We start from the raw sequence: 21,173 nt of genomic DNA, 5'->3' as shown, positions 1-21,173 counted from the left end.
ACTCACACTCGGGACACTAAGGGGTTGCCCCAGGGAGATCCGCTATAGCAGCCTCTCCCTCATCATTTCTTGCCAACACCACCCTGCTGGAGACCTGCCAGGCTGTAGGACAGCCCTCCGGTTCCCCCGTACCAAGCACCGTGACAATAGCGTGCTTAGGCCGCAACCGCCAGCCACTCCGGTACAGCGGGCCCCGGCTGTCTCCAGGCCTCCCCTTTAAGGCTAGGCCCCGGTGGGGGATGTTGCAATAATATAAAAGATGAGATTGGTATTTTAATCTGACGCCTGGTACTACGTACAATTTGAAGCAATGCATGATTCTTCTCTGCTCGTGACGTTAAAAAGGATTTTATTAGGTAATTGGGTGAGATTTTACATAAAAGAGACAATACTAGAAAGCATAAAGGTTGCATGTAATTTATTGGGATAAAATCTGGTGACACAGTCCGTTTAACACAAGACATTCCCAGGCTTACATATGCATTGTCTTCCCTTAGGAGAAAGTATTCCAGTCACAAAGACACCCCTTGATCAAGTGACAGACTGTACCCCTTGGAAAATACATAGTGGGGAAGACTACAAAAGACATGTGCTTTTTTGTGGAACTGAAGTGATCCAGACTACATCTTCTGGCTCTGCTCCTGTAACTGCAGTTGTGATGCAAACTGGTTGGTATATTTTGGAAGAAATTTATTGCGTAGAATCCTGGCTGCCTGAGTTTTGGCCCACAAGATCCCCCCACTTGTGCAGAAGCTGGCGCTGCAAAAGGCAAAAGTCTCAGATCATGTCATGGCAAGTGCACCCCTAGTCGTTCAATCCAAACATTAGGAGTCCTTAGGAACGGCCATAAATACAAAATCATTTTGAAACAAAGCCTGTCCAATTATTAATACCTGGGCACAATGGAGATATTCAATGTATCAAAGTGATGTAAATCCGATACAACTCTCTTAAGCTGTTATTTAGATTTCAGCACATGAATACAAACTCATCTAGTTTCAACATGTTTGTATTTTACCACGTACCTGACAATAGTAAAGTAGGTTTTATTTTTATACATGTTTTAGGCTAAGTTACATTTTTAATGTCTTGTACTACATATTTTTTATTTGTAAGCATGGGTTGTGGTCACCACAAACCATGTGACCTATCCACACCCCCTGAGCATGGCGTTGCATTACTGTTTTAATCGTAACGTATGCCTGATAAAGGAATAATTTCCACGTTATAATGTTTAGCAACTATAATATAAAGCCAGTTAACCCTTGGCATTGTCAACCCAACTGTTCTTTTATCATCTGAGTGCCAGATGCTATCATATCCCTATATTGGGCCCACTGTCTATTGGCTAAAATAATGGGGCAGAGTTATAATAAGTGTCCCAAGGTTAGACAGTGCAGAATTAGACTAGACAGTGTCTGCTGTTGGTTGATAAATTTGTCCTAGTACAAGAATGTCTAGTCGTAATCTGCACCTCCTATTAGTTGGTTTATTTTACGGCAGAAAGTTAGGACAAAATTCTGTCGGGTCAGGAGTATTTTTGGCGCAGGGACCTTTCTGTTTTGAGGCCCCCTTTCACAGACCATGCCTCTTTTCTCAAGCAAGTTGGAGGAGAACCAGAAAACTGTGAAAACCCTTTATAAATGAAGTGCAGAAAGTTTTTATAATTGCAAACTACGACATAATTCTTTCATAGATTAACAAAACGCCCCATTGTATCTAATTGTGTATATTATATGTATGTGCTCCATCTCCACTGAAATGTATATTATTAAAGAGGACACATCACTAACTACAAAATCAATGCCGCACCTTATTCATTATCTACTTTGCCCTTGATTATTTTTTTTTAAATCTGCCAACAATTATTAATATGGATATTTGCAATTGGCTTAGATTGCTTCAAATTACAAATTTAGAATAACTTATTCTCTTTTTCCTGCTGTTTTGTGACATAGTACTTTGACATAATGTTTGTCACATTGGTTTGGAACTGTTCAATCTACGCATAGAAATTTTCGATGATTCACTCAAAAAAGATTAAAAAAAATGTTTTTCCTAAAAAGATTGGGCTGCTTTTTTAACTTGCATTATTTACTGGTTCGTTCCATACAGGTTTTAACACAGCAAAAGGAGATATGGTGCGATCAATTCTATATCCCAAGCCTATGAATTTCAAGCTCTATCAAGATGCATTTAGATTTTTGATGTGTCTTGTTGTTATAGCAATTATTGGCTTTGTATATTCAGTGGTTCTATTTGCAGTTAAAGGGGTAAGCTTTAAAAATACTCTAGATCAATGTATATATAAATCATTTTAACTTAAGGAATAAATGTACAGTACAGACCAAAGTGTAGACACACGCTTCTCATTCAAAGAGTTTTCTGTATTTTCATGACTATAAAAAATGTAGATTCATACTGAAGTCATCAAAACTATGAATTAAGACATGTGGAAATATATACCTAACACAAAAGTGTGAAACAACTGAAAAAAGGTCTTATATTATGGGTTATTCAAAGTAGCCACCTTTTGCTTTGATTACTGTTTTGCACACTCTTGGCATTGTCTTGGTGAGCTTAACGAAGTAGTCACCAAAAAAGGTTTTCACATCACAAGTGCCCTGTCAGGTTTAATAAGTTGGTTCTTGCCTTTCAATGGGGTTGGGACCATCAGTTGTGTTGTGCAGAAGTCAGGTGGATACACAGATTACTTTAAGAAATGAACATCAGTAGGTCCAAAAAATTGGAAAAACTTTGAAAGAGTCCCCAAGTGCTGTTTCAAAAGGCCTTACTTATTAAACATTGTGCACAGAATTATGTATGGAATTGTGCTTGCTTGAAGTAAGGAGTTGCAATAAAGTTTTATTTTAGTTTATATAGCTATAAACATTTTTGACTTCTTGTTTTATGTAAAAATATGAAATAATATAATAAAAATTTTGCCCAAATTTAAAAAGTCATGTGAAAAAAGTGTTGGATTATTGAACTCACTGAGGTAGGGTTATAGCTTTTCTAAAATATAACTATCATATGAAGTACCTTTTGAGGTAAATAAATACACCTTGGATCAAAGTCTCTTGTATATTTAAGTTCCTGGGTGTCGTTACTCCCAACTAAATTGACACTCTGTATTTGACAATAGTTACAGGAAGTAGCCTTCTTTTTGTATTATTTCAAAGCTTATAACATAAAAATGTTTAATTCAATATTTCAGACAGTTTCCCTCAATATGTCATAATCTGGGTTTGTCCACTCAGGTCATAAGGAAGCTATCTGTGACTTACATGTAACTACATGCTGTTGGGTATTAAACAAACACTCCAGTCATTGGTTCCATTAGTGGTACAATGGAGTTAGCTTGTAGACCCCGTGGCAGCTGGATTGCCAAAAAACAGAAGACTAAAGAATATCAGGGGACAGTGCAATAATGGGAACTTGCGTCATGAGTTCCGGGGAACTTGCGTTATTTAGCCCTCCCACCTCCTTTCTTCTGCTAACTCCATCTAACGGTCAATGCTGACGTCAGATCTGTCCCTCTGTCATTCATACTGAGAGTGGAGACAGTGGATGAGCAGCGTGGATGAAGGGAGGAGACATGAGTAGGGAATACAGCCATTTACATTTAAAAATCCTCCCCCACTGAACACAGGATTATTGCAGGGAGCCATTTATGTTTAAAGCTATGATTATAAATTAAAGTTCAAAGACATTACAAAAGCTTTGATTTTAAAACAGAAACATTTGCTTTATGATGACTATTTCGCTTTAAACATGTTTTTATTTGCTTTGTCTATTTTTGCATTTTTTCTGAGCATAAAGAAATGTTGACAAAATAGGATTTGTTAGTATTTCATGCCTTTTTTAACTGTAATAAAAAATTTAATTGACTATTTTGGTTACATTTATTACTTTGCATGAGTTAATATTGGCCGTCTGGCATCTTATGTTTTCTAGGGATCAGTGCGAGATGTTTTTGTCAAGTCACTACTTGCAGTCACGGTTGCAATACCTCCAGTACTCCCCGCTGCAGTAGCCACAGCCATGCTGTACGCCCAAAAACGTCTGAAGAAGAAAAAGATATTTTGCATCAGTCCGGACAGGATCAATGTTTGCGGTAGAATTAATTTGGTTTGTTTTGATAAGGTAAGTTTTACTTAAAATTCTCCCAGTAGAAAAGTCTTACAATATGAAGCAGTTTCAGACATTTGGAATTCCTACTATAATTTAAAAAAATGAGATAAATCAGCTCTATTCTCTGCATGGAGACCAAACTGTATTATTGCATCTCAGTTCACATGAATTGTAGCTAAGCTGTAGTTTCCTGACCCCTCCACTACACAGATCAGCGCTGTACTTCCAGATCTCCTCCCCATGTTGATTCCTTCTCCATAAAACTTCTAATCTGACATCATTGAACTATCCTATGGTCTAGGTCAGTGGTGGCGAACCTATGACACAGGTGCTAGAGGTGGCCCTCGGACCCCTCTCTGTGGGCACCCAGGCCATTACCCAGCCATTCAGGACTCAAGACCTCCTCCTGTAGTCATCAGGCAGCGCAGCACGTGCCACATTCAGCGCTATTTTAAAGTGGCTTGAACTGCAAGAGATGCAAGTAGGTGTGGACAGAGCCGGATTATCATTGGAGCCCCTTCTCCGGGCCTTTGATTCCTGCTGTCAAGTGGACCTTAAAGGGAAGCTACAATGATAATCCGAATATCTCCTTCTTTCTACTGTATTGGGGTCCTCAAGACCCCAATACCTCTGAAACCTGTGACAGAACACGGAGCAATAAGCCATTTTAAATTGGCATTTTCGCACTTTGTGAAAAATATGTGGCTTTTGGTTGTAGTTTGGACACTCAATCTCTAAAAGGTTCGCCATCACTGGTCTAGGTAATCAATATGAAATGGCCAGTAAGAACCTTTAATAGCATATTTCCCATGTTAAAAACTGTAAATGGTCTATCCATATTATAGGTCCACTGATCAGGAGTTTTTCACTATTAATGACCTGTCCAGGGGTTATCGATACTGTATACATTGATTATTATTTTGATTGACACTGTGTGTTTTCTACCAATTTAGTATTTGATTTTCAGAAAATCATTTATTGAAAAGATATGTCATCTGGAGGCTTACATGTGAATAAGTGTATATTAACCAAGGGGATGTGAATGGTATAACATAGCACATTGAAAAAAATCACGGGAGAAATAAAAGTTACTGCCACTTGGCTAGTATAAGCTCAAATAAGCTCACTTTCCGATGGGTTTGTCCTGCTTAAAATTTTTGGTTTGTTCACAGTGAATGAAAACATTCCTATTTGAAACCTGACTATTACCTTACATTACCCTACATAATTCTGTACAACCCCATGACTAATGTATTGACTCTCTTTTTTAGACAGGTACTTTAACAGAAGATGGTCTTGATTTGTGGGGTATAGTTCCCTCAGTTGATAGCAGGTAATTTATATTTTTACTTATTTTTAAATAAATGATTGTAAGTCAGTTGGTAAAAGTACCATATATACTCGAGTATAAAGTCCTATCATATCTCCATAACCGAAAATAATGAAGACTTTGTGAATGAAAACAAGTCTTTATTGCACAATCTATTCATAAATTACATCACAAGATATTATTATCTGACTAAAAATACCCCATTAAAAAGGACATAAAAACACAAGGCAAAACAACACGGACAGTGTGAACATACATGGAGAGGCAACACATAAAACAAGAAATTACATCATAGGCGCTGGTAAAAAGATTTTCCAAGTACTAAGGTTCCACACAACAGATAAGCGATGCGGTAACGCATATCAAAATCACTCAGTGAATAATATAAAAAATCCAATCATGTACCTGAGCATCATCACAATATTGCAAACCTAATAAACAATATGGGACCAAATTATATACCCACCAGTCGCCATGTGGCCTAACCTAGTCACACCGCCCGACACCCCGATGCGTGTTTCGCACCCAGCTGCGTCGTGATTTAATTTCTTGTAATTTCTTGTGATGTAATTTATGAATAGATTGTGCAAGAAAGACTTATTTTCATTCACAAAGTCTTCATTATTTTCGGTTATGAAGATATGATAGGACTTAGTTCCGTTTGGTAGGATCTCCTGACAGTAGTATTGATACAGCATTGACACTTATGTGTATCCTTGTGGTTCACGATTGTATGGTTTTCTAATACTCGAGAATATGCCTAGTTTTTCAGCAGAAAAAAATGTGCTGAAACCACAAACTCGGCTTATACTCGAGTAAAAAAATATATCAAAACTCACCTTTCCGGCTTCCCCCGCTGCTGGCTATATACTGGGGCAGGGGGCTGGCTACATACTAGGGATATGGGCTGGCAGGCTGTATACAGGGGGGCAGGTGCTGGCTATATAATATGGGGCAGGGTCTGGCAGGGTATATAATGGGGAGGCTGTGAACAATGCATTTCCCACCCTCGGCTTATACTCAAGTCAATAGGTTTTCCCAGGTTTGTGTGGTAAAATTAGGGGCCTCGGCTTATACTTGAGTCGGCTTATACTCGAGTATCTACGGTACATTTTTCGGACTGTATAATAGGCACAGTATATGTCAGAGTACTTTTACAGAGATTCCTTTGACTAAAATATACAATTTACGTTGAATGGCGTTTTAAAAAAAATATTACCTACATTAGCTAAATGTGAAGGGTGTTTTTAGACAGCTATCTCTGTATCTCTGTAGATGTGAAGCCCAGAAATTCAATGCACATTATGATTCTCAAAACTATGTAAGTCATACTCACTACTGGGACCCTGTCACTAGATTTTCCTCCATTAAACTAGCACCCCCCTCAGGAAGACTATGACATGTCCTTTATAGAATTCCCTCTTTTATGTAAATTCTCAGCTGTTTACCTATAAAAAATCACTTCCAAAGTCATGTGAAAATGAGTTTGTGTGAGATGATTCAAGTATGGAGGCAGCTGGGGGAGTGTCGCTTCAGATGCCTCTATCTTTGGTTCTATAGTACATAGATCCATACTTTTGGTGTCCTATTAAAGATTAGAATCACATGTTTCAGTTCTTTTTGGGAACTACAGAACTGGATAAAGACATATAGTTAAAAATGTAGATGAAGATCAAGTCACCAACTATTTCTTAAATTGTCTATATCTCTGGTTCTAGTGCCACTAAAGCGGAACAAGGTCAGGATATTTTTATGCACGCTCTCTAGTGCAACTTACAAATCAAGAACCGCTTTTATTGTTTATACTACTGCATCCTAATATTACTAAAATATATTTATTAATATTATATTAATATTATATTATTTGTCCCTTTGTCTTAGCTTTCAGAAGGTTCACAAGTTTTCAGATGGAAATAATTTGTCCTGGTGCCCACATCTAGCAGCAATGACATGCTGCCACTCCTTGATCATTTTGGATGGAAAAATACAGGGAGATCCAATGGACCTCAAGATGTTTGAAGGCACAAACTGGGTAATGCTGCCATCTAATGGGAAAAGTACAACATACATGCAGCTATCTAGCTATCTGTTTGCTGCCAGCAAGCATTAAAATGAAATACAAACACAATATAATCTTTTGAATTCACAAGTAAAAAAATTAATAAAGTGTGAATATAGTTGGCAAATAGTGTAAAATATGCTTTTATTTTATTATCCTACAGATATTACATGTTTTAGGAGATAGCACAAGCCTAATTTATGGCATCTGATTTCAGGGATCCCATATGATGTTAAGAATTAAGAATTCACAATGCTGATGTTGTGATGTGCCTTTTTTTCCCCCAACACAGTGGTACTATATACCCATCAGCAAGCCACATTCATCTGAAGAGAAAGCAAGAAGGCAGCTGCTGATATTTCCCAACATTATAGTTGTGACTTGAAGCTCTTGGGTCTCAATGCAAAAGCTATAATAGACCTTTGGGCATTGGCATTTCATTTTATTCCTCATTTAATGCCATGTATCAGTGATCTCAAACCTTTTAGAGAGCAAGTGCCCAAACTACGACAAAAACTCACCTTATTTTAAAGTTCCAACATGGCAGTTTTAGCAATAATTTATTGCTTACTGCTTTGTCATAGTCTTCAATCGCATTGGCAACCTGAGGACATCAATACAGCAGAAAGAGGACAAATTCAGATTATTATTGTAAATACCCTCAAGGTTCCCCTGTACAGGAAGAATTGCAGGGCCAATGGCAGGAGCTCAAATTATAACCCAGCTCTGTCCACATCTTCTCACTCCTGTAGTCCCAGACAGCCAAGGATGTGTTGCTTTAAAATAGTGCACAATATCTTGTGTGGCCTTGGACTGCAGGGGGAGGTCATGGGTCCTGTCTTATGTTCCTTTCTTATGAACTCTATGCTGTGGACCTGAGTGCCCACATCAATTGGATGTTATTAAAAATGTACCTGTGTGAAAATAATTTCCTATAAATGTAGCCATGCTGTCTCATAGAAATTTGATATTTGTCCTTGGATAGGACCATCACTGCTGGAATGATTGCACAAAAAAAGAAATTTTTTTAATATGAAATGTCTGGGAGTTACTGCCTATCCCACAGCCATTCTGTGGTAAGGACTGCTTAATCCATGTGGTCAGGCAAGGCTCAATAGAGCATATATGATCACCACTACCAGGGTACGGAGGGTGGTTGTATCCAATGTTCTAAGGGATAACATGACTATATTAATGGGGAATAACCTGCACACAGACAAAAAAATGTTTAATTTATTTAATTGAAGAAAGGTATTTATAAATTAAATGGGAATACCCATTTAATTTGCTTCCACATTGTAGAAAAGTATCTTTATGGATTCCCAAAGACAATAGGGCCTGATTGCAACTGCATCCTCTTTACCCTCTTTAGTTATTACCCAGAAGACTACAGCCAAAAACTGTTAAAATGTCTCATTTCAATTACATAATAAACATGTATAAATCTATTTTTAAATTTTATTATCACCAATATAATATTACTTTTACTATTATGCTTCTAAAGGAAATTGACCAATCCTGTCAAATGGACAGTAATGAAAATCTGACAAGAAAGCATCATCTCATTGTAAAACCTGGAATTAATTCTAATGAAGTAAGTCAAATTAAAAAAAAAAAAAAAAACCTAATAAAAAGTCAATATTTCATGGTAGGTTTTTTCTTTTTAATGAACTAATTTTTACCAATTAAATTGTATAGGGAAATCTATTCAAAGTTTTTTTTAGCCTTTTTAATTTATATTTCTAATACAGGAAATCACAATTAAACTCTGCTGAATATCACAAGCTGGGGCACTTGTATAGTATCTCAAGCTTGCACATTCTATATTACATTTTATAACACTCTCCTCAAAAATTAACTTCATTGGATTGGATTTCTCAATACTTGTACTGGTGTGCAAACCTTGATAAAGTTGCAATTTCTGACGCAAGGCGAGGAATTGCAACAGTCCTCCTCCTTATGCCACCTCCACGCCAAGTGTAGCCTTGTTGCAGTCACAAGTTAAGGCTCTGAGATGTCACTTGTCACATTAGTAATGCAAACCATTAAACCTGCAAAAGATTTGTAAATCTTATTTTGGACAAGCTTGGCAATAGCCATTGTTATGTGCACATACACACTTCTTTTTGTGATGTTTATTCTGTTTTAGAACAACATTAACATATGTCATATACTCAAAGTGTAGTTTACTGTTATTTTCCTAGATAAAACTGTGGATATAGCACAGGGCATTGTAAACAATTCATCCCTGTAAGAAAGACGATTTAATACATATTCTATACTAATATATAAACTAATATTCTTAACTAAACAGATGTAGTAGAAAATGTACAGTGATGAAGAAATGCATTTATTAGCATGCTATATTTGTCTCTGAGCTACATTAATGAACATTTTTGTTAAATACTTTGGTAGACTACCGTGGATGGCCTTGTCATTCTACAACAATTTCCATTTTCCTCAAGCCTCCAGCGTATGTCAGTTGTTTCCCAAGTTATAGGAAGTGAAGAACACTTAGTTTTTATGAAGGGAGCACCAGAAATGGTAATAAGCTTTTGCACCCCTGAATCAGGTAATTGTTAATAAATATAATTAAAAGATAGATGATAGTCGTCATAGTGCTGATCAAATGTTTTGGAATTACTTGCCTTAGTTACTTGCCTTACAAGCATGTAAAAATGCTATGCAGTAATAACTAAAATATCTGTAGACCGAGAACATAATGTAACTGATAATCTGTATCGTCATCTCAATTTAATAGAGAGAAATGTATTAATGGTACTGATGTAGCACTCTAACGTGACTTCTGCAGAATGATAACTTTCTGCACCAGGATGTCTTATATCAGAAGGCAATAAAAATCATTGAAATGCCTTAGTTCAAGAGTTATGTTAGCTAGTTGTGAAACTAGTTAAAGAGTTGTCCACTTTTAGCAAATAATTGATATTGTTTGTATCAATAAAGTTATACCATTCAATATGCTTTCTGTTTCAATTCCACACAATATTCTAGATCACAGTATTCTAGATCTCTGCTTGCTGACATTCAACAGGAAGCTTCATTGTTTCCTGTGGATAAAGACAGGTCCATGGTCATGTGATGTCACACAGGTGCACAGCTCATTAGTATCACAGAGAGTAATCAGAGCTGTGTGATATATAACAAGTCCTGGGCTTAGGGCTCTGGAATAGAATATTGAATACAATTTGTCACAAATGAAACAAGCCCACACACAGCTCTGTACATGGAAAAAGAGTTATGGATTTTTGAAGGTGGGGAGTGAAAAATGGAAACACAAATACAAAAAAATACCAAGTTGTTAGGGGGTTAAGCTTTTGCTACATCTGTGTATTAAGTTATCTTCTTTATCTTAAAGGGGTATTGCCATTTTGGCAAATAAATGTTCTTTGTATAATGTAAAAGTTATACAATTTTCAAATATAATTTCTGTATCAATTTCTCACAGTCTTCTAGATCTCTGCTTGCTGTAATTCCATGGAAAGCTTCTATATTTACTTCCAGTGGATAAAAAACAGACCACGGTCACACAGGTGCATGACTCGTTATAACACACAGCTCTGATTACTCTCTGTGATATAACTATCTGTGCACCTTTGTGACCATGGTCAGATTTCTGTCCATTAGAAGTAGAAATAGAAACTTTTTTAAGCAGCGGGCTAGAAAACCACGAGGAATGGGTACAAAAAATATATTGGAAAATTATAAAACTTTTCATCACACAAACATCTATTTGCTGAAATGGGAATACCCCTTTAAGCTTCTAAATAGTATACATAGTATAAATAGCATTACAGTGTTATTCTGAACACCTTATATATGTATACAAATTGTACATATTGTTCAGGGCCAAACAGTTGATAACAGAGCAAGGAGTGCCCTGTTTAGTGAACCTACGGTAATCATTGTATTTTCTATCTAAAAACAATAATATGAAAAATGTAACACACTGTACATAGGTCATTTTAAGCCAAGAATTTCAACACAATTTCTGTGCTGAAAAAGTCCCACTCAGCTTATATTCGGGTATATAAAAAGAATTAAGTTAGTAACCACCCTCCCTTGCCGACCTCCAGCACCATGTCCTCCCCACAGCACCAGTTCCCGTTCCAAGCCCGGCTGGCAGATGCACGTCTATGTGATCTGCCAGCACAGAAACTATGACTCGGCAGTGTCACTGCCTGCTAATAGTTCATAGTTCTGTGCCAGGAGATCATATAGACGTACATCTGCTGGCCCTGTCAGGAACCTGAAGATCTGCTGCAGGAAGAAGAGGATGCTGTAAGTCAGCACCGAAGGGTGAGTACTAACTTTATTTTTTAAAGGATCTCTCTGCTGGACAATTTATTAATGCGGGCACTCTGCTGGATATTACAATAATGGGGGCTTCCAGCTAGACATTACATTTATGGGGTACTCTGCTGGACATTATATTAATGGGGGAATTCTACTGGACATTATATTAAGGGGGCACTCTGCTGGACATTATATTAAGGGGCCACTCTGCTGGACATTATATTAATGGGGACACTCTGCTGGACATTTTATTAATGGGGATACTGTTGGAGATTTTATTAATTGAATGGGCTGCTGTGGACATTTCATTCTTGAGGGGAGACTAATAGACATTATATTGATGAGGGGAGACTACTGGACATTTCATTTATGTGGTGAGACTACTGGACATTTTGTTGATGAGGAAGACTACTGGACATTTTATTGATGAGGGGGACTACTGGACATTTTATTAGAGTAAGGGCTGCATTTCCCACCCTAGGCTTACAGTCCAGTCAATAAGGTTTCCCAGTTTTTTGTGGTAAAATTAGGTTCCTTGGCTAATACTCGGGTTGGCTTATGCTCATGTATATACAGTATTTAGAAAAATACCAATGGCTGTAAGTAAAGGTACTTGAAATATATTTTGTTTCGCTTCACAGTTCCTGAAAATTTTTCCAGTGAGCTCCAGCTATACACACTCCAGGGTTTCAGAGTAATAGGCCTGGCATACAAAACAGTACAATGCACAAAAAATATGAACATGGATATTTACTCAAGGTAAATAAATGATATGGATAAAATATTTGAAACCAAGTAAACTCTGCTTAGTAATCTTAGAGTTTACATTTATACTCAAACCATAAAAATTTCAAGGATTTATGTTGCAGAAAGGTTTAACATTCTTTGTATTCATATGTATTCACATAATCATCTCCATTGTATTATAGGGAGGAGGTGGAATCAGATCTGATATTTCTTGGTCTTCTGATACTTGAAAATCGGTTGAAACCAGAAACCATCCCAGTTTTAAGAGAAATAAACAATGCGTTAATCCGGACAGTTATGATTACAGGTACACACCATACATTGCTTCCTATTAAGTTAAATATTATCAAACTCTTGCACTTATTAATGAGTTTATGAGGGGCTAATGCTGTTAGTGCTTGTGCAGGCAGTGCAGTTTCTTCATTTTTAAGCAGTCACACATGTATAATTTTTTGTGCATATTAAGGCATTGTGGCACTGCATCTTACGGTAACTCTGTGCTATATAAGTAATTACAATACTAAGTGAAACAGTTTACACAAAATGTACATTGCCGGTCACAGCCTAAAACTAGTGATCAGTGCTATGCCTGACCTTGTATCATAAGATCAGGCCAACAATATTGAATTTTTTGGAAAACCCTAAAGGTTTTTTGAAATTCAAAGCTTCAATGTTTCAATTTACCCAAGGCTTATATTGCAATCGAAAGGGTATTAATGTTTACAACTTTATACTGTCAGGCTCCTCATCTCACCATCCATCCATCTCAGACATAAATGAAAATTAAAAATACATATTAAGAATCATCATAAAAAAAATATATTTTTCACCACATAGTAGGTGAAAAGTAGGGGAGCAAGTTACCGTGGTGGTAACAGAAATCCAAAAATCCAGCATATTTATGTTTTTTGTTTCTTTTACCTTCAGGTGATAATCTTCAGACAGCAATAACTGTTGGAAGAAATTCTGGCATCATTCAAAATTATATCAAAGTGATTCTAATTGAAGCCACTGAGGCAACTGTCAGCTGCCCTGCCTCCATAACATGGAAGCTAATGGAAAATGCAGATACTGGCGAAATGGCAGTAAGGCATTGATAAACATCAATTTTATATTTTTAATGTTTTTACGTTTATTAGATTTTATATTTTTTGCTTTGTTTTATTTTTTTTGTAACCAGTGATTTATATTTTTCATTGTTTTCCAACAGAACTTGACCATGTAACTGTTTAATCATTTATGTGATATACTACACTACTAATATAGTACAGTGTATTAAATCTACAAGTACTTACTGATTTCTATAAGAACCTGCCTTTGGTCAGGCATATGCTAAGTACAGATCTGGGGGTCCTTAAATGACCACTAAATTACGATCATGGGGTTTATCCTGCCCTGTTCTAACATGAGAATTAATGTGGAAAGGAAGTGCAGTGGGGGGATGTGGTTATGGAAAGTTATGCAAAGTGGGATATTTTGTAAATACACATTAATTCTAAAATTTAAATTAAAAAATAAAGCAATGTATGCAATTTCAAAGAAGACCTGGTCATCAGTTCCAGGCTAACTCAGGCACGTATTCAAAAAAATGCCAACGTTGTGTGGTTTTCTCATAAAATAATGTTTAAAGTTGATGTAGTAGTTAAGGATACATTCACACATTCAGCTTTTCAGATATTCAGGTTTAAACATTCAGGTTTAGACATCAAAAACTACATCTGAAAATCTGAATGTGTGAACGCACCCTGAAAGCTGACAATGAAGTTAAAATAATATGACTAAATCCTCTAGAGAAAGGGATTTCTTGTAGACAAATGAATCAGAGAATGTCAAGAATCACTTTTATGAATAAAAGGCGCACAATCAAATTGCAGTGTTTCTCAGCATGTATCTTGTGCACAGGAGCGCCTAAGATTTTTGTTTCCACCCCAACTACCACATCACAAAAACCATAGCAAAAGTATGAGATTATGCAAATATGTTATAGAATTTACTAATAAAATTTCCATTGTGACAGTTCTTATTGCATATATATTCATAACAACAAATTAGACAAATCGAGAAATAAAAAATGTTTGTTTTACTAATGCTTTTTTTGGAAATGGAAATAGTTTACTACATAGCAATGTTCACTATTTCTGAGATGTATTTATAAATAGATTTTTGTTTTATGGTTTATTTAATACAATTCATTTTGCCACCAGGTAGTTGACATTGAGAAAGCTAATAAATGCCAGGGCATTGCTGGCTATTGCTTTGCTATGACTGGGAAAACTTACCAGGTTATAATACAACACTTCTACAGCTTACTACCAAAGGTACCATATTGCAGGTTGTTATGGTTAAACTTTAAAAATGTTTACATTATTACTTTAATAAGGTACAGATTTTCCTGTAGTTACATTTGAAGGTTTGGAAAGTGGAGGACAGCCTGACACATTTTGGTAGAGAATTCTGGAGTTTGGGAGATGAGTGGGAGAAGTCCAGGATGAGGTTGTGAGAAGAGTGGATAGTAATAGAGTGAAGCTGAAGGTTCTGTGAGGAATGGAGATAACATGTCGCGGTGGGGGGTTATTGGCTGATGAGTTCAGAGATATATGGAGGGGACATGTGGATGGCTTTGTAGGTCATTGAATTCGCTGTGCAATGGGTAACCAGTGGAGAGACTGGGAGAGAAAAGAAGCAGAGTACACACGAGGAGACAGATGGATTAGTCGCGCATCAGAGTTTAGGATAGATTTGGAGGAGTGTTAGGGAGTTTGCTGGGAGACCGCAGAGAAGAGTGTTGCAGTAGTCCAAGTCAGAGATGATGAGGGCAGGGACTAGTAATTTTGTAGACTCTAGATTGAGGAAGGGTCGAATGCGAGAGATGTTCTTGAGATGGAGGTGGCAGGTTGTAGTAAGGGCCTGTATGTGAGGCTTAAAGGATAAGGCAGAGTCAAAGGTGGCTCCAAGGCATCGGACTTTAGGGACCAGGGAGAGTGTGGAGTCATTAATTGTGATGGCTAGGTTAGGTCGGAGGGATGTGTTAGGTGGAGTAAAGATTATGAGTTCTGTATTGTCCATGTTAAGTTTTAGAAAAAGGGGAAAAGAAAAAGAAGATATGGCTGACAGTTTCGCTGGAAATCTGGTTAGAAGGGAGGATATATCTGGACCAGAAATATAGATTTGTTTACCATCTGCATATGAATCATATTAGAAGCCATGGGACTTAATTAGGAGTCCCAGGCCAGAGGTGAAGAGGGTGAACGGCAGGGGTCCCAGAACAGAGCCCTGAGGGATGCCAACAGAGAGGGGGCTAGGCAAAGAGGTGGTGTGAGAGTCTGGTTGGAATTATGTATAAAACAATATGGAAAACCAAAGCAATGGTCTTCTTGTTATTCACTAAAATAATGTATCAAAATAATGTATCAAAATCCAAGTGGCAAATAATACTAAAATGTAACCTTTAATGACTTTACATGATTTATTATAATACACACAGTGCAAGATATATGAAAAGTGTCTTACCCCTCCAGGGTAGTCTTCATAGCAACTGGTTCAAGTCTAGGGTGTGTCACTAATAATTTTTTGGTCTGGCAGGGAATTTCAGCTGAGACAATTAGGGATAGCAAAAAATATGTCCCAGAAGCCAAATGTAAAAGGGGATGTCACTATTTCTAATTCCCATGAGCTTTAGTTGTTGTGTTTTTATTTTTTTTTTCTGCCTATGTTATATGAAGTATTTCAGAAATGTAAATTATGTACAAATTGTTCCGAAGAAGGAAAATATGTCAAAGTTTCAAATATTGTTTTCTTTCTTTTTACAATAGTTGTTAATGAATGGTGCAATTTTTGCCAGAATGTCTCCAGGCCAGAAATCCAATCTAATTGAAGAGTTTCAAAAGATAGAGTAAGTTATACAACATCAATTGATGTTAGGAAACCTATATTGTGCAATGTCTTTGATGTCAAACCATTTCCTGCTATGTAAATAAGCTGTATACTACCTGACTCATCGCAGACATAGGATGTAAATCAGTTTACAGATGAGTAGTAAACAATGACTTATCATTGTGGCTCATATCATTAAAATCATCTTCAAGCATGCAGAAATGTTTTGCAGTAGGAGGCTGAGAAGCTAAAAGAAACACAATATTGAACTGGTTTTGATCAGCCATAAACTTTATATAATGGTCAGATACTTGTAAAACAAAATAGACACAAAACATTTTTTTTTCTTATTGACTGCATAGGTAAAATCATTTTGGGTCATGTCGATAGACAGTTTTACATTTCTACCTTTCTTTTAATCCTAGTGCAAAATATTGTAGTGTGCTGATGTGAAAAAATTCAATGAAATACATATTTGATTGAATTTTTTTTTCTAAGTTTAATTAAGTGAGGACACCCTTACAATAGCACTAAAATACAGTAGGGAAGGGGCTGCAGCAGAGTTATGTTTGACAGCTGCAGAAAAGGTATTGGTTGTATTGGTAGATGGTAAAATTAGTTATTTTTAAATTATTATTTAATTATTAATTATAAAAAATTATAAAAAATAATTATTTAATGATTTAGTACATCCCAATATTGAATTATATTAAGGTACATGTGGATGCTCATGACAAGGACATACCCTCATATAAATCACAAGCAAGAGTGCACATCACAATAGGCCGTATTTCTTACTATAAGAGCAGTGAGACTACGGAATTAGATGCCGGGTATATTTTTTGGGGAGCTCTGCTCTTGTGCTTTTATTTTCAAAAGTTTAAATTTTAATTGAATCTCTAGTGCTCTGTGGGACATCACAGGAGCTCCTCCAGGGTCTGACTCCCAAAGCATCCACCCCGCCTTCCTGCTTCCTTTTATCTGCTGAAATCTTGCATCAGCCCAGTTTTAACTGTGGGCTGCCATCAGATTTTGGCACACAGCCAATGAGGGAGAGTGTAGAGCAGGGAGGTGAGAGAAGCGGGGGAAGGCTAGAACCCCGTCAAAGCACTAGTGCTTCATTTTTAATAAAGTTTAAACTTAAATTTCAAACAAAAGTACAGGGGTGCTGCTCCTTAAAAACATATAATTGTTGTATAATTGTATGAACTGTAGGATCTGTTTCTTTTTAAAATCCTATTTCATATGACTAGTTAAAACTATTCTAAAGCTGAAGGCTGTGAGAGGCATAAGAAATACAAAATGCCATGAAACATCTTTACTAGAGATGAGCGAGCACTAAAATGCTCGGATGCTCGTATCGAATAACGAACCCCATTAAAGTCAATGGGAGACCCGAGCATATTTTTAGTAAAAGAAAACTTTAAAAGAACAGTGCATAATAAAATATTCTTCACTTTGCAGCTGTGCGCGCGTATCTCCGAACCTATCGGGAGACACGCGCACACACCTGCAAAGTGAAGAATAGAATTAAAACATTAAAAGCAGTGAATACAGGACCATTTAAGTGCAGAATACATCAGAAGAATAATATTCTTCACATTCCAGATGTTCGTGCACATCTCCTAACTTAGCGGGAGACACGCGCACACCTGCAAAGTGAAGAATAGAATTAAAACATTAAAAACAGTAAATACAGGACCATTTAAGTGCAGAATACATTGGAAGAATAATATTCTTCACATTCCAGATGTTCGTGCATATCTCCGAACCTATCGGGAGACACGCGCGCACACCTGCAAAGTGAAGAATAGAATTAAAACATTAAAAGCAGTGAACACAGGACCATTTAAGTGCAGAACACATTGAAAGAACACAATTCTTCACATTCCAGATGTTCCGAACATCTCCTAACTTAGCGGGAGACACGCGCGAACACCTGGAAAGTGAAGAATAGTCTTATTTCAATGTGTTCTTACAAGCAAAACATCAGTAAACATCTGGAATATTTTATTATGTAATAAAATACTGTTCTTCAATTAATTTAATGCTCGATCTCGAGCTGGCGAGATACTCTTCCGAGTAACGAGCCGGTCCGAGTATGCTAATACTCGACCGAGAAGTATACTTGGATCAGCTCATCTCTAATCTTTACCCTTTCTAAATACCGTATTTTTCGGCTTATGAGGCGCACCGGACTATAAGGCGCACTTCTAATAAATGCCTGCTAAGACAACTAGGTTCATATACAAGGCGCACTGGAGTATAAGGCGCAGGATCAAATGCAATACCTAAAAATGACCAGCAGGTGGCAGACCTGTGCACAGTTCAAGCCTGCTACACTTCCCTGAAAACTTGTCTTCAGCGTGTCAGAGAGCTCCGATCTCAGAGGTATGGGCTGCTGGGGGTTAATGCAGGGTGATGCAGCAGGGGTTAAGCGGTCTCCCTCTGCCCCTTCTCCTTCCCTCCTCAGGCAGGGTGTTATTCCTGTGGGGTTCCCTGTGACTCCTTCTCTTTCCCCTGTTACAGGGCTGTCAGGTATGGGGGATTTCTTACTGATGATGATGATTGCCTCGTGGTCGGCACTATGGCAGCTCCGGTCTCTCCGTGCTAGGGGAGGGCAGGATGGGCACAATGTTAGTTGTGATGCCAGGGCACTTCAGGAGCCAGGGACCCTGTATCCTGTGTGGGAAGGTGCAGGAAATTTCTGGGGATGGAACTATTAAACACTGGTAAATGTACAGTACATCTTGTCTGTAGTACATTTCTGTATAAGTTCATATATAAGGCGCACCTTTGATTTCTGAGAAAATTAAAGGATTTTTGGTGCGCCTTATAGGCCAAAAAATATGGTAAATCTGGTAGAAGTAAAACAAGTTAAATTGATATCATGATCAACCTGAGTGCCACATGTCACACAGCATCATCTATTGAATGCAGCTGAATGATGCAAAATGGACAAACCAATTATGACACATTTTTTTGTTCTATTATATTAAGGGATCTTATAATATATAGATTAGTTAAATTTGTAAAATCTGTTATCATTTGAGAATAATCATATAATAATTATATAGTAGTGAAATACCCTAAAATAATAATATTTTTAAGGCATGTGAATGAGCATCAACATAGATAATTACTCTTCCTTTTACAGTTACTACGTGGCAATGTGCGGAGATGGAGCCAATGACTGTGGAGTGAGTAACTATAGGACTGTGCAATATAAAAATGATATATGTATTGGTTATCATATTAAACAAATATAAATAATATTTATTTATCAGTAGTAAATGTCATGGGAATAAACTTCTTCCTGTGGCAGTGCTTTATCTGCATTAAGAACACCCCATAAATATTTGTCACATCACCATGTACATCATCTTTTTGGCCGGTCATATCCAAATCAACAGTCATGGCCAGCTTTCCTCCCATTTGTATTGCAATGTTTACACAGAAGAATGTGATCCCAAAGGATAAGCTTTTCCCTCTTTGAGGAAAACCAGAGAGGAGGATTGGGGGGTGTGGATGTAATCAACTATGATACTTAATTAGTAGATCAATTAGACTGGATACAATGCACAATGCACCTTATAAATACAATGGCCCAAATATATTAAAGCCCCTGCACCAGTTTTCGTCTGACTTTACACATTCTTTTCAGTGCAAACTGCTTGCACATATACAAAGTATTTCTGTATATCGGACACGACACAAAATTCTGTACAATACACAGAAAAACAGGTAAAGTGGATTCCAGGTTACTCCACTAGAAATTCATAACAACAGTAAAAATGTGGAGATCTGACTTAAAATAAAACTTTTAATCAATCAAGATAAAGGGGGATCACCCTCATAAAGGATAACACAGTTAGGATAACACAATAGCAGACAAGATATGATAATGTAACGTCATACCTTCTAATACCTGTACGTGATGACCCGGGAGATCTTCTCAGAGGGTATCAGGTGAAATGTTAATATAAACAGGTAGACAGACAGGTAAGTAGGACAAGGAGACACAGAGGCATAGAAATAGATATACCAAATAGCTCAATTTGGAAATAGTATCATTAAATGGTGAGTCCTAATAATATGGCATGTGCCCTATTGTGCCCTAAATGCCTCAACTAGGAGTGGTAATCCTAAATGATTACTCACGACTAGAGCCTGTCCCTAAATGGGCACAATGTCCCTAATCATCTTAATCATCTAAATCCCTGAATACAAGGGTCAGTAAAATTAAAACAGAGGGGCAGATTTACTTACCCGGTCCATTTGCGATCCAGTGGCGCGTTCTCTGCGGTGGATTTGGTAGTTCCTCCGACGTCCACTAGGTGTCGCTGCTGTGCTGTAGAGCATCGGAACGCACTGGAGTTCACCGAGCCATCGTGTGTGAAAGTAAGCGCGAGTCCAGCGACACTAAATGCAGCGGTTTTTCCAAATCCGTCGGGTTTTCGTTCGTCCACGACCCCGATTTCCGTCGCGTGCATGCCGGTGCTGATGCGCCACAATCCGATCGCATGCCCCAAAAACCCGGGGCAATTCAGAGGAAATCGACGCATAACTGAAAAATTTGGGGAAAAAGGTTGGGAAAACGCAAATTGGGCCCTTAGTAAATGACCCCCCGAGTGTCAAATAGATATAGGAAGATGCATAGGCCAAAAGATGCTTGCATCTCAACATGGCATGTTTCATCATGACCCAGACGATACT

The 21,173-nt window shown here is 37.4% G+C and overlaps 1 protein-coding gene across 2 annotated transcripts in view; it reads left to right on the top strand.

The window, feature by feature from the left end:
• The window catches only part of LOC140122127 (probable cation-transporting ATPase 13A4), a 64,235-nt gene that overhangs the window by 30,273 nt on the left and 12,789 nt on the right, over positions 1–21,173 (top strand). For both annotated transcript variants that reach the window (XM_072142621.1, XM_072142622.1), the window contains 13 exons: positions 498–668; positions 2,116–2,273; positions 3,958–4,146; positions 5,406–5,467; positions 7,346–7,496; positions 9,028–9,117; positions 9,939–10,095; positions 12,479–12,596; positions 12,767–12,891; positions 13,512–13,669; positions 14,789–14,902; positions 16,397–16,476; positions 19,615–19,657. In XM_072142621.1, the coding sequence (XP_071998722.1) occupies positions 498–668; positions 2,116–2,273; positions 3,958–4,146; positions 5,406–5,467; positions 7,346–7,496; positions 9,028–9,117; positions 9,939–10,095; positions 12,479–12,596; positions 12,767–12,891; positions 13,512–13,669; positions 14,789–14,902; positions 16,397–16,476; positions 19,615–19,657 (1,616 nt within the window). The remainder of the gene's footprint in view (positions 1–497; positions 669–2,115; positions 2,274–3,957; positions 4,147–5,405; positions 5,468–7,345; positions 7,497–9,027; positions 9,118–9,938; positions 10,096–12,478; positions 12,597–12,766; positions 12,892–13,511; positions 13,670–14,788; positions 14,903–16,396; positions 16,477–19,614; positions 19,658–21,173) is intronic.

This window comes from Engystomops pustulosus, chromosome 3 (assembly GCF_040894005.1).
Source record: "Engystomops pustulosus chromosome 3, aEngPut4.maternal, whole genome shotgun sequence".
In the NCBI taxonomy this organism is placed as follows: Eukaryota; Metazoa; Chordata; class Amphibia; order Anura; family Leptodactylidae; genus Engystomops; species Engystomops pustulosus.
Note: the sequence above shows the minus strand (reverse complement) of the source record. Positions and strands in the feature narration are given on the sequence as shown.